The sequence below is a fragment of the Phascolarctos cinereus genome, unplaced genomic scaffold (genome assembly GCF_003287225.1).
Source record: "Phascolarctos cinereus isolate Bilbo 61053 unplaced genomic scaffold, phaCin_HiC Scaffold_9;HRSCAF=440, whole genome shotgun sequence".
In the NCBI taxonomy this organism is placed as follows: Eukaryota; Metazoa; Chordata; class Mammalia; order Diprotodontia; family Phascolarctidae; genus Phascolarctos; species Phascolarctos cinereus.
The window spans coordinates 207,164,401-207,178,879 of NW_027556402.1; the positions used below are offsets into that span (position 1 = coordinate 207,164,401).

The following is a 14,479-nucleotide window of genomic DNA, read 5'->3' on the forward strand; positions in this document are numbered from 1 at the left end:
AAACCTGAGTTAAAATCCTGACAGTGACACTTAATAGTTTTGTGACCTTAGACAGGTATTTAATCTCTGAAACAGGTAAAAGAGATATAATATTTAAAATAGCTATCCCATGGAGTTATTGTGAAGAAAATGCTTTCAGATATAAATGTTGGTGGATTTTAAGTACACAGTTTTCAGCTGAAACTTATTTCAAAATGACGATCCTTCAGAATATAACTTTGAGGAAGAACCAGCTTTCTGCTCATGTACAAAATTCACCTTTCAACTCTACTGAATTCATTTATTAAAGGCCTAGAGTATGCAGAGAGCACTCTGTGAAGCACTGGGGAGAAGAAAATACAGAGCCCCTGCCCTTGAAGAGCTTACAGCCTAATTAGGGGACTATGATGTGTACAAATAAGTATGTTGCAAAGTAATATATGCTGCATGTAAGAGAAGTTCAGACAAAGTACTGTCCGATATCTCAGGAGGTAAAGGTCATTACTTTGTTGGGAGAGGGGGGAGACATAAGAAAATAGGAGTTCAGTAAACACTTACTAAGCACCTTCTATGTGCTAGGTGCTGGGAATGCAAAGACAAAAGTGAAACTGCTTCAACCCCCAAGGAACTTACTATCTTCTTCGAGAATACAACATGTAACCAGATAGTAAAAACAAGGGAATTTGAGAAAGGAGTAATAACAACTGGGGGAGAGATCAGGAAAGTCTGCAAGTGGGAGATGACACCTGAACTGAGTCTTGAAGGCAGCTAAAGATTCTGAGAGGCAACGATGAGGAGGGAGGACGTTCCAAGCATGGGGGAAGCCTGTTGTGCAAAGGCCCGGAGATGGGAGATGGCATGCTGAGTTTGAGGAACAGCTTATTGGATATGAAAGGTGAGAGGAGGGGGTAGTATAAAATAACACCAAGGTTCAAGGAGCATGACAAGATTGGGTAAGTGGTGGTACTACTGATAGAAATAGTAAAGTCAGTTAATGGTATTTATTAAGTGTTACTATGTGCCTAGTAAAGTCAGTTAATGGTATTTATTAAGTGTTACTATGTGCCTGGTGTTATGCTAAGTGCTGGTGATGCAACAAAAGGCAAAGTCAGAAAGCACATTTTGGCAGGGGAGGGGTCAGGGGAAGGCAGTGACATTCTCAGTTTCATACATGATAAATGTAAAGTATGAAATGGTCAGGTGATATTAGAACAATTTTGTTAGGGTTATGGGGATAAAAACCCAACTGTTTGGGGAAAGGAGGGGAGGGTTCAGGAAGTGAAGCATTGGAAGTAGACAGTTTTATTAAGTTTAGTGCAGATAATGAGAGATCAAGCAATAGCTAGGAGATATAAGAAAATCAAGGATAGATTAGGGAGACCTGAATCTTATTTACTAATAATTATTTTGTCTCACTATTATGTCTTGAAGCAGGGACTAAAACCATATTTTCCCATTTAGGACCACAGCCTCATTTTTAAAAATTAAAAAGCAATATGGAAATAGTAATGAACTAATATTTTCTTTTAGAGAGAGAGCACTTTTTTTTTTGGTAGAATTAAGCAGAGTGGGCTTTTTTTTTTTCATAGAATAACAAATGAAAGGTTTAGCTCAGTGGGATTTTTAAGAAGAGTAAAACTACTGAAGTAAAACAATCACTTTAAATCTACTCCAGTTCTCTTTTGGTGTTAAAGGATAAAGGTGGAAACAGAAGATAATGGGGTGGGACAGGAAGCACTAGAATGATGCAGTAGATTCTGAAGATTATTAAACTACTTGTCACACCCAGCAATTCTCTTGGTCACCCAAGTGAATGAAGGTGCTGTTGCTCCTTATTTAACTCATTTAGGCCTACTATAGTAATTTAGAGTCCTTATCATTGTCTTTTGACAAATTAATAGCTCTTCAATTAAAAGTATTCTTTACTTTCAGACTTTGGAAGTGGGAGACTTCCAGTCAAAAAATTAATAGAAGTTATTCTCTGAGTTATATTGAGTAATTTTATTCTTGACCAGACCTACCATACTTTTTCTAGATATAGTTAGGCCTTTTACTAGTATTATGTCCTTCAGTGTTTCAGCTGGTTCAACTAATATATGGTATAATATTGTGTAATTTATTTCCCTTCCCTCTGTTCATAGATATTCCACATTTATGTGCTTTTTGTGATTGATATATTTATATACTGTGGGCATTTTTATATATGTTTTATTTGTATGTAATCAAAAGAAAAGAAACTCATTATGGTCTAGATGACAGGCATTTCTTAAAGGTCATGGCTATTCAATTCAGCCCATATTTATTAAGTACCTACTCTTTTCGAAGAATTGGACTCTTGGCCCTATGGATACAACAAACAAAACTTTCTCTGAGTTAAAGGAGCTGATTCTGCTAGGGAGAGGAAGAGAGGGAATAGTGGATATGACAAAGTATAATAAATAGAAGAGGGAAAGGGAACATTTTAAGCTGAAATGAGCCTGAAGGAAGATTAGGAATCTGAAATACAGACTCTAAGGTGATAAAGGGGAGTGGGTAGAATGCTGCTGCCCTCAACAAGTAGGGGATTTTAGAAGGTCAAGTTTAATGAGGAAAATGATGAGTTCTGTCTTGGACCTGTTGAGGTGCATGCATGCAGGAATTCATCCAGATGGAAATATTCAGCAAGCAGTTGAAGATGTAGGAGAGATGAGGGCTAGATATACACTGGAAGTCATTTTCATAGTAGTCGTAATTGACTGTCTAGGATCTTTCCAGAATTCATTTAGTAACTAGTAGTTATAGATGGAATAGAAAAGTTGATGGCCCAGGCAGAAGACTAGAGAAAAAATAAAGTGAGATGATTCTGAGAGTAGGAGTTTTTTGCAGGTATGTTAGGTAATTTTCAAGGTGGTTGTCACATCTTTCCCCTCTACCCCCTGGTCTTTTTCAGCCTGGAGAAGAAGAGATTTGGCTGGGGAGCCTGGGGGGAGTAGGGGGAAGGTGTGAGGATGGGAGACTTGATAATATTTTGAAGTATTCAAAAGTTGCATGTAGAATTGGGTATCAGACCTGTTCTGATAATCTCTTCAACACCAGAAGAAGGAACAGTGGATAAGAGTTGAGGAAAAGGCAGATTGGCTTGATAAAAGGAAAACTTTACTAAAAATTAGAGTGGATTATACTGCCTTGGGAGATAGTGGATTCCCTTTAACTTGAGGTCTTAAAGCAAAGGCTGGTTGACCACTTGTCCATTGCAGAAGGAAGGATTTTTATTCTGGTATAGGTTGTACTAGGCCTTTGAGAGGCCTTCCAGCCCTGAGATTTCTCTTGTTTTATATATGGTTAATCAAAAAGCTTCCTGGAGGTGGTTAAGGTAAGGGGATTGGGATTTTCCTGGCAGGTAGAATTGGTCTTGGTCAAAGACTTGCTGATAGAAAAGTGAGATTGGATATAAAAAGAAGTAAACAGGTGACAAGACAAGGCTGGCTGGAGAGCCATTCAGCACCCATAGTCAGAAGAGTTGGATTTTAAAAGGGCTATGAGTTGCACACAGAATGTAAGAGATGTAATATCATATTTGGAATAAAATTTTAGTAGAAAGATGTAAACAGGGATAAAGAGCCACTTGAGAGTATTAAGTTGTAAATAGAAGCAGCTAGGTTTGAAGAGAAGGGGTGTGTGTGTGTGTAATGAATAAAGTACCAGATTTAGTGTCAGCACTACTCATAGGGTTTGAATCCTACCTATGACACTGACAGGTCTATATGACCTTGGACAAGTGCCTTAACTTCTCTGAGCCTCAATTTCTTTATCTGTAAAATGAAAGAGAAGTATAGTAGATGACCTCTTCGGTCTCACGTCTTAGTATGATGCATATTGTTTTAAAGAATGCCTAGAAATTTTGAAAGAGAAGTGGGTCTTGCCATGACATCACAAAAGGGGGAAAAATGGAGACAGAAGATTAAAAAGCATATTGTATGATGTATAATGATAAGAAATTAGATAAGGAAGGGACTGGGCCTTAATTATGACTGGGAATGAACTAGAAAAGCCTGTGGGTTCTAGTGGGAGAATTAAGGCATATGTGCCTGTTTGAAGAATTGGGCATGAGTCAGGCCAGAAGTTCAGTATGGTTCTGTAGGGGGATGGGTAGCTCTTGATTTGAGAGAAGATAATTTCATGGTAGAAGGAAAAGTAGCTCATGCTAATAGGCCTTTTTCAGAAATGTTAAAGATGTTTGATGGATGAATAGTTTGAAGAAATTTAAGGAAAGAATTGATGGTGCTAAAGAATATGTGTATTATGGACAGAAGAACCAATTAGAAATGTAATGGCATTGAAGCTGTTGTGGGAAATTCTTTTTCGTCTATAGCAAAGAATTGTGCATACTTGGGATAACTAGGTGGCTAAATTAGGTGTTTGATGGTAAACACAGAGAGAGTGTCAGAAAGGGTATCGACATGAAGTGGGTATTCAGCAAGAGAAAATAAATTAAGAATACAGTAGAGTTCCAGCAATATTTTTCAGAGAATAACTGAATGACTAAGTTGTTCTGACGCAAATCAACTACAGAGGTCCTATGAAAGAAGATGCTACCCACCTCCAGAGAAAGAACTGGTAAATAGAAGTATGCATAATGTTTTTCTGTGTGTGTGTGTGTGTGTGTGTATAAATAAAATTTTTTTTAGAGTCATATATGATATGGACCAGTGACTGGTGACAAAATCAGATAACTTTGGAAATTGAGGTAGTAAGAGAGATCTATTGAACTAAGAACAACAAGGCTGTAGTACTTAACCATAATTGTGGAGATTTAGATGCCCTCTATTAATTTTTTTTTATTTCTAGGCACAAGATGTCTAGCAAATTAAAAGTTGTAAAAAATTTATTAAGATGCTTTGGAAATACCTAAAATTAATCTACTTATATGTGTGTGTGTGATAATTAGATTCTGTAAACCTTCATACAGGATGATCATCAACAACAGGTATTAATTAACCAGCTGTGTGAGCCTCACAGGATGGATACAGTTCTGGCTTTCCCGAACACTGACATTTTTAGTGCTGGCACTGTTGGTTTTGCTATTTGCAAACAGGAATATGGTTGAAATAAGAACAAACTACAGGAAAAGTTGGACCACGTGTAAAACACTTTCTGCTCTTAGGGAGATTTTAGCAGCTAGAGCAGGAAGGTGAAAATCCAGAGCTCAGATGCCAAGAAACAAATGTACCATAAGAAATAATTCTTATTGTGGAGAAAATGTGAAACAAGGAGCCAGCATCTGCAGAGAATGAGCAAGACTGTAAATGCTTCTTTCTGCCCATGGTACATGTGAACCAAAAATCCTCCCATCATCATTTTTACAAAGTGCAGGAGAACCTGGCAGCCTGGGTAAGAACCAGCTTCTATGTGACAGTGACTTGGCTGATCCACAGACCTGAGAGAATGATGACAAAACCGGGATCTTATGATCAAAGTGGGGGCAATAAGGAACATGGATGGAGTTGGCTGAAATTACTTTGGATGACTTTAATCTCTCCTTAGAGAAGACATAAACTGATCCTTGGAAAATTTATACTTACAGGGGAAGTGTATAGTGAGAGTTTGGGTAATTTTTTCAGTTTGCACCAAAGTAGTCTTCCAGTTACGTAAAACTGAACATTATATATAGGTGATAAGAATTTTTTAATCAAAGTGAATATATTACATGTTAGTCTTCTGATGAATGTTCATGTCAATGTATTCATGTGTGGGCAGTAGCCTTTTTTCCATATGTAATCTATCAAACTTGATAAAATGCCATTTAGAAGCCAAGTTTTATATTACTGGCTTGTCTCAGTGAAGACAGTTGAAGAACATTGATGCTTATGAAAAGCTTTTGGTTCAGAGGAGGGAGGTGAAAATATTCTGGGAATTTTAAATGTTTTATTGCTCCAAAATACGCAACGAAATCTATTAAACATAACTCAATTTAAAAGAAGGGCTTATATGGACAGAGAACTCTGAAGACTCAGATTGGAAATAAACATAAATTTACCAGCTTTTCTTGGTTTCTTGGATGTCATTCTCTTTTGTTTAGCTATTCATTTCTTGTATTTATGTGTTGTTCAGCAAAGATCACCGCAGCTTAAGAGAAAAGAAGGTGGGGTCCTTGGTAGCCACAGAAACTACACTAAGCATATTGGGCCCTTGGAAATTTTATGTATTTTTGACATTCTAGCTTCTGTATCAGGTAGATTTGACCTCAAGTTTAGAATTAAGCATGCAAGTATGTCTAACTTGGTTTATTCAGTTTCGAAGTTTCTTGGAATGAAATCTGACTTTTACCAAAGATTGAAATGCATGAAATTAGTGAAATAGCTGTGTATCTTCTTTTATATTAAACGTTAACATATTATTATTGTTGTCAGCAATAAATCATAGTGTTTAGTGTAGGTATTTTGGAGTTACTGATGTTTATCATTTAAGATTTTTCATTGTTTCTGAAGAAGTTTAATACTTGCCTTGAATTATTTTATTCTTTTCCTCTCTTCAGAGTGCTGAGGTTCATATTCTGTCCTGAAAGGTTCCTAAGAAAAGAGTAGCTGGTGTGAGGAAATAAGCCAATAGTGTTCTCATTTTATCCTACAGGTCCCAGCAGGGACGGCACAATCAGTGAGGACACTATCCGAGCATCTCTCATTTCAGCAGTTAGTGACAAGCTGAGATGGCGAATGAAAGAGGAAATAGATCGTGCCCATGCAGAGCTCAATGCCTTAAAGCGCACAGAGGAGGATCTGAAGAAAGGTCACCAGAAACTGGAAGAGATGGTAACCCGCTTGGATCAGGAAGTGGTGAGCAGCTCTTGGCAGTAAAATGTTCTCTGGAAACCATGAAGGATGTCATTTCATGCCATATTTATGTACAGGTACTCTTGGGAATATAGGCAGAGGAGGAAACTGAGGCCCAGAGAGCTTATGTGACTTGCCCAAGGTCAGTCACATAGTGTTTTCAGTGAGATTGGATCTTTTTAAAGATCACAGGGAGGTTTTTGAGAATTGTTGCCTGGTTACTTACTTTCATGGTTCATCTTAGCATGATATGGTGAAAATGATACTCCCTTCAAAGTCAGTAGACTTAGTTTGTATGCTGCCACCTAATACCTTGAGCATACTCTACCCCTGAGGCTGAACCCCTAAAGATGCTTTTAATAACGTAGCTGAACTCGTTCTTCAGTAATTACCAAACTCTCATTCCAGTGGTTTTGAAATCTGTTGCTCTTCTGCTTCCAGTGCCTTCATCCTTATTCCCATCCCCCTCAACCCAATCCCTGCCAAGTTCCCACCTTTAAAACCACCTGCCTGTTTCATTGTGCTTTTTGGAAGACCTACTTCATCCTTAAATAATAAAGTTGTTTTCATCTTAAAACAGATTTTCCTTTCCCATTTCCTTCATCATCTTGCACTTGTTAAGACCTTTCTCCCTACTGATGGTGAGGCTTTCTTGGCTACCCTTTCTCACACTGTTTGTGCTTTTACTCATGCTCTATCTCACTGGTTGAAGTGGGGGAGTTAGAATATCCTTTGCTCCCCACTGCCTCTTTGAGGATTTCCCTCTGTATCACTCAGTAATTCCTTTGAGATTCATTCAGTCCATATTTGCAACTCAAACAAGGTTCTGGTAATTTACCTACTAACCTTTAGAACATTTTCTTCTTTGTTCAATGAGTTCAGTTCCTGGATCACAGTCTTTCCTCCCCTACTCTCTAATCTCCCAAATCACAAAACTTTCCTTTGTGGGTCCACTATAGATTTATGTTATATAATCTCAACTGGACCTTCATTGTGGCAAGACAGTCCTTTTACACCTCCCTAATCTATTTTCTTTTTCATTCACCACAGTAGCTTTTCTAAACCTTTTCATCCCTGGTCACACCTCAAGACCCCCTCCTCCCTTTTCAGCAAGGACCTTCCCTCATATTTCAGTGAAAAAATTGAGGCTATTCACTGAGAGTTCCTCCTCCTCCTCCCCCCTTATCTTCCTTTACTATCTCATCCTAGGCCCCCTTCTTTTTTTCCCTTTATATACTCCCCTTGGTTTAATGACCATCTCTATACGGATGAATCTCAGTTCTACTTATTACCTTATTACCATTACCTTTTTGTTGACCTTCAGTCTCACATGTGCAGATATCTCTTGAACATCCTGAATTGGATATGCTGTAATCAGCTTAATCTCACTTAACAAGTCTAAAATGGGAGTAACTCTCCCTCCCCTCCCCCCCAAAAAATCTCTCTTCCTAATGGAATTCCTTATGGTACCATCATTGTCCCAGTGTTACCCAAGCTTCCAGACTGTGTATCATCTTTAACTTCTAACGCATTCTTCTTCCACCTCCATGATCCAGTCATTTGCCAAGTCCTGTCATTTCAGAAAAGAGTCACCATAGGGACACACTGAAGAATCAATTCAGTCAGAGGAACATAGTTGCACAGCAACCTGATAAGCCCAGTAGGGTGAAGAACAGTGTGCATCTGGAGAAGAAAAGCACACTTGACAGGAAGCCCCTACAAGAAGGGCAGGCAAGATTCCATGCTTTTAGTATCCCAAGTGTTACAGATCACACTGCAGTCTTTTCAGCCAACAGAAAGGTGTAAAATCAGTGATGTTCTTGGAAGTAGAAATGCATTTACAGTTTCCTTCTTTAAAGTACTGTTTTAAAATCTGTCAAACATTTCACATACATAAAGACTGTCAATATTTTAAAAACCTGTTATATTGGCATAGGTCAGTGGGCTAGAAGCTCAGGAAGCAGCTGTCCCGTCCCCCCCCCACCTCGGGCCACGCTCTTGGGGAATGGAGCTGAAACCCCACCTTCCTGTCTAAGCACTGACAGAAACAGACTTTTCCCACTGACCTTCTAAGTTGTCTTTGGCATTCATGGATTGAGGAGTCTGGAAACCTCCACAGCTGCCCACGATTCAGTCCTCTGAGGCCTGCTCCAGGTTCGCTGCAGCCTGCGCGTCCACGCTGCGCTGCGCTCCCAGCCCGGTGCAATACACCTTTCTGATCAATCATCCAGGTTGTCTTGGGCTGCAAATTTGTTTCACTCTGTCTTTTTGTGGGTTCTGCTGCTTCAGAATTTGTTTAGAGCCATTTTCTATGAGTATTTGGAGGGGTTTGGAGGAGAGTTCAAGCAAGTCACTGCTTTCACTCTGCCATCTTGGCTCCGCCCCCCTACAACTCTCCCTTCTACGGGATTATGATACCTCTCTGAATTATTTTTATTATAGATAGATAGATAGCTTGCATTGCATATATTTCATGTCATCTCCCCCATTAGATTGTAAGCTCCTTGAGGGCAAGAACTGTCTTTTGCCTTTTTTTGTATCCTATGGGATTCGTACAGTGCCTAGCATTTAGCAGGCACTTAATGATTATTGATTGCTAGATTGACTGCCTCAAGAAAGTTTTTTTGAACCTGAGAAGACTTAAATGAACTGAATGAATCAGGAGAACATTGTAAACAGTAATAGCAACATTGTTCAATGACCACCTTTGATAGACAGCTCTTCTCAGCATGATCTAAGACAATTCTAAAAGACTCATGATGGAAAGTGCTTTTACCTACATTCAGAGAAAACTGTGGAGACTGAATGCAGATTGAAACATACTACTTCCACTTTTTTTGTTTTGATTTCTCATGGTCTATGTCTTGGTTCAGATTCTTTTTTCACAACATGACTTATGTGGAAATTTGTTTAACACGATTGTATGTGTATATCAGATTGCTTGTCTTCTTGGAGGGAAGGAAGAAAAAAATTGGAACTCAAAATCTTACAAAAGTAAATGTTGAAAACTTATCTTTACATGTAATTGGAAAAAATAAAATACTATTGGGGGGTGGGGGAGAAGGTTTTTTTGTCCTAGACCTGTTCCCCTACCTTCTTGAGAGGGCAAGTCTTAAAAGGGTTTTTTATTACTTAATATTTCTAGATACATAAATGTTAAAAGTTTTTAATATGCTTCCACAGTTGGAAAGGGGTAGAGTTATGAAGGCTTCAAATACCAGAGCATTTTATATTTGATCCTGGAAATATTGGGGAACCTCTATTGGAGAGGGAAATATTGTTTCAGATCTTTCCTTTAAGAAAACCTTTGGTAGCTGATCAGAAGATAAATTGAAGTGAGGAAAGACTTAAGGTCATGGCAGTAATCCAGGTGAGAGGTGATGAGAGCCTGTACTAATATTGCAGCTTCGTGACTACAGAAGGGAGATACGGGGAAGGTTAAAAAATCTTGGCAACAGGTTGGCTATGTGGAGTGAGTGAGAGAGTAGTGGAGAGAATAACACTAAGGTTGCAGCCCTGGGAGGTTCCTGGGAGGATGGTACCTTGGACGTTAATGGAGGAGTTTAGTAGAACCCAGGAGGGTTTTGGGGGAAAGATAAGGGGCTCTGTTTTGGACTTACTGAGTCTGAGATACCAGCTGGCCTTCTTGCAGTTCCTCAAACAAGATCTCTGGCTCCAGAATTGTCACTGGCTGTCTCTCATGTGTGAAATGCTCTCCCTCCTAACTTCACTGGCTTGTTTCAAGTCCCAGTTAAAATCTTACCTTCTACAGGAAATCTTTTCCAACTCCTCTGTTGAGTATTTCCTTTTTTTCCTGTATATACCTTATTTGTACGTAGTTGCTTAAATGTCTGCCGTGTTCGATGATGAACTCTTGGTGGGCAGGGACTGTCTCACCTTTCTTTGTATTCTCAGCCTTAGCACAGTACCTGGAACATAGTGGGAACTTAATAAATGCTTATTGACTGTTCCTGGCACTCAGGTTCCAGTTGAATAAGTAGATCATCAGCATAGAGATAATTGACTCCTTGGAAGCATATCAGATAACCAAGTGAGATAGATTCGTGGTACCCAATGGTTTGGGTTTTTGTTTCTTCCATGAACCCTTTCAACAAAAAAGAAGTATTACAAAACCACTGGAGTAATTTAATACACTAATAATATTCTTTTAGATTTATTAAGTTGAAATAACTGTAGTGATAATTTTTACCCAAAAAAAATCCATATTGAAATTTACCAATTACAAGTGTAAAACATAAAATTTCATTCTACCCATATTATGAAATTATGAAAACTCTAAATATAAAATTATAAAACTGGTTATAAAATAATTGGGTATATTTTGTTTGGGATATTCTAGAAGAATTTAAAGTTAATCCATCAAAACTTCATGCCTCAAATGCTACTTCAGCCACATACCAGCTTTCTGACCTGGACAAATCACTTAATGCCTCAGCCTCAGTTTCCTATCTGTAAAAACGGTGTTTGTAATACCACCTATACCTGTTAGGGTTGTGAGGATCAAATAAGATAACACGTAAAGTGCTTGACAAACCTTAAAATGTTATATAAATGTGATCACAGCCAAAGGCAATGATTTAATCTTTTACTGCATTGAGGGGTGTGTCCAGCATTTAGGTGGTGACGGTGCTCTGTTATCTTCTACCCTGTTTAGATTACATCTAGAATGTTGTGGTCTATTTTGGTCATCATGTTTTAGGAATTACACGGATAAGCTAGAGACTTTGTAGAGGGGGACCAGTGAAGGGCCTAGGGATGCTTTGTCTGGAAAAGAGACGGTGTAGTGGGTGATTTGATAGACGAATTCAAGTATTTGAAGAGATGTTGGAAAGGATTTTGTTCTGTTTTACTTCTTACAGTGGAATTGGGAGCAATTGGTAGAATTAAAGTAAGGGTAAAGGTTAGGGTAAGAGTTAGAGCTGTCCAAAAGTGAAAAGGGCTGCTTGAGGAGGTAATGAGGCTTCCCATTCACTTGAGGTCTTGCATCAAAGGTCATTTATTGAGTAAGTCATAGAGTAAATTCTTGTTCAGGTTTAGGTTGAAATAAGTGGCCTTTGGAAATCTCTTCTAAGATTCTGGGAGCTCAGCCTTCCAAGTTGCTGCCACTGCACCTTCTTCCAATGTATGCAGTGAGTTTATTTAAACAGTCTTCAGCTATTTTAAAAGTTCTTGTCATTTGCAGGCTCAGAATTATACTGAGATTGTAGTCAGAGCTGGAAAAATTAAAAGAAAATCAAGTCCAGCCACCAAAGAGGAATTCATACAGCTGAGTGTTCACTGTTACTTGCCACATTTGGGGACACTAGGCATTTAATCTTTTTAGAGTTGGAAAAGTTCTATATGTAGTCTGCATGGAAAGATCTCATTTTAGTGAAGAATTTTCCCATTTGTCACTTCCCAGTGGGAAAGTAGCTGCCAGTTACATAACCCTAAAATGATACACAGATGACTGTGTTATATCTCTGCTGTGATATAGAGCTAATAATTCTCACAGCCAGCCTTCCTATGTGAGACCATAAGTACTAGCTAAACTATTCACTGCACTTTTGGTTTACTCCTCTTACTTTGGCCGAGTTTATTCTAATGTTCATTTAACTCCTCATATTTGTTGTTTCACTGGGGTACTTTTCTTTTTTCTAATAAAATGCTATAATGTGTCCTCACATATTACACATTAGTACTGAGGGAATGTAATGACAGAGCCCCAGGAAAGGTTTCCCTAGCCAGATTCTTTGTTTGAGGGAGGGGACTCTTAAGTTGTTAACACCTAATTCTTCATAAAATGTTAAATACATTGGTACATAATTGTCATTGGTACATAATTGTCACATTTGGACTCATCTTGTTTACAGGCTGAAGTTGATAAAAACATTGAATTACTGAAAAAGAAGGATGAAGAGCTCAGTTCTGCTTTGGAGAAAATGGAAAATCAGTCTGAAAACAATGACATTGATGAAGTTATCATTCCCACAGCCCCACTCTACAGACAGATCCTGAACTTGTATGCAGAGGAAAATGCAATTGAAGACACCATCTTTTATCTGGGGGAAGCTTTAAGAAGGGGAGTGATAGACCTAGATGTCTTTCTGAAGGTAAGCTTTTTGAATGTTCTATGCCTAGATCTTGAATTGTCTTGACTAACAAGCACTAAAACTGAAGATTTTGACCCCTGGCAATTTTAGGATTTAACACTGAAAAGGGAAAAGATCCAGCCCAATTTTGGATAAACTGAGGTCTAGAGGGTTGTTTAATAATAATAGTTGACAGAACTTTAAGGTTTGCAGGTATACTGGATAGAGAGTTCAGGCTCCACCTCTTGACACATGTCTGTTAGTGTGACATGTCCAAGGTCCAGGGTCCTTTGTCCCAGTTCATAGGCCAATAAAATCACAGGTTCAAATAAAAATAATTTTTGCAAAGTATTTGGCACATGTCAACATTATTAAGTGCCCATAGGGTCATGTACACACATGGTAACTGTATGAGGCAGTATTTGATCCCAGGTTTTCATTATTCTAAAGGCAAGCATTGTGCCAACTGTCATACTAGCTCAGAGTAAGTGACTTGCCCTAGGTTGGAGCCTCAGACCCATCCTTTGAAGTTGGAGGGCTCAGTTCTCCAGCTGGTGACTGGGAAAATACTTAAATCTCCCTGGACTAATACTTAATCTCTTTCATCTGTAAAATCGTGGATAGAACTAGATCACCATGATCTTCAGTGGATCATTTCAGAGTTGTGTCTTCTGTCGTGGCTTCCAGAGCTGATGGAGAGCACAGACCATCAACTCTCCACTGCCCTGTGCATCTCCCCATCCATTCTTCGCTCCCTGGTCTTCCCAAACGCACAGGCGGCCTCCCATTCTGTGCTGTGCCTGATGTGTGATAAGGACCTTCCACCTCCCATATACACATCCCTGGTCCCTAAGGGTCAATCACATGACATAGTAAAAATCAGAGAGCTTCCACAACAAAAGTGCTGCTCTTGATGATGAAAAAATAGTTGTAGTGGACTGGTGAAAAGCTAAAGACAGTGCTGTTTGTTGCTAGGCTTTCTGTACAAATTTCCTCTGGGTCTTGGTTGCTTCAGATTTCACCACAGAGCCATCCATGACGTTTATGCCAGGCCACTAGTGAAAAGATTGCTGGGATCAGTAGAGATGCCTTCAAGATGGTCCCATTTCTGTAGAAAGGTTGTAACTGGACAGCATCTCGCTGCGCTCAGCCAGAGAGCGTCTTCACTTGGTGCTTGATGACTGAGTAACAGTATTGTTACCACATGTATTGCTTTTAGATCTTACCACAGAAACTTTTTTTTTCCCCCCACAGCATGTTCGACTTCTATCCCGGAAACAGTTTCAGCTAAGGGCATTAATGCAGAAAGCAAGAAAGACTGCAGGTCTCAGTGATCTCTACTGAATTCCTAGATATCAACTGGGGAATAATGAGCTTTCCCTATGACAAGTCTTGTCTTCTCTTCTCTTCTTGTCAGTAGGTGCCCAGAATAAGTTATTGCAGTATCACTCAAGTGTAAGATATTTTGAATCAATAATATATTTTCTGTTTTCTTTTAGTAAAAAGACTGGCTTTTATTAATAATGCACTTTCTATTCTCTGTAAACTTTTTGTGCTGAGTGTTGGGACTGATTATGCTGAATAAAATTTGTTGCATAA

At 38.8% G+C, this 14,479-nt stretch overlaps 1 protein-coding gene across 1 annotated transcript in view; it reads left to right on the forward strand.

Annotated features, from left to right (window-relative positions):
- TSG101 (tumor susceptibility 101) overlaps window positions 1-14,479 on the forward strand; it is a 93,543-nt gene extending 79,064 nt beyond the window's left edge. Inside the window, exons 8-10 of the mRNA XM_021005306.2 lie at window positions 6,589-6,791; window positions 12,662-12,901; window positions 14,135-14,479. Of these exons, the coding sequence (XP_020860965.1) occupies window positions 6,589-6,791; window positions 12,662-12,901; window positions 14,135-14,224 (533 nt within the window). The 3' untranslated portion in view covers window positions 14,225-14,479. The remainder of the gene's footprint in view (window positions 1-6,588; window positions 6,792-12,661; window positions 12,902-14,134) is intronic.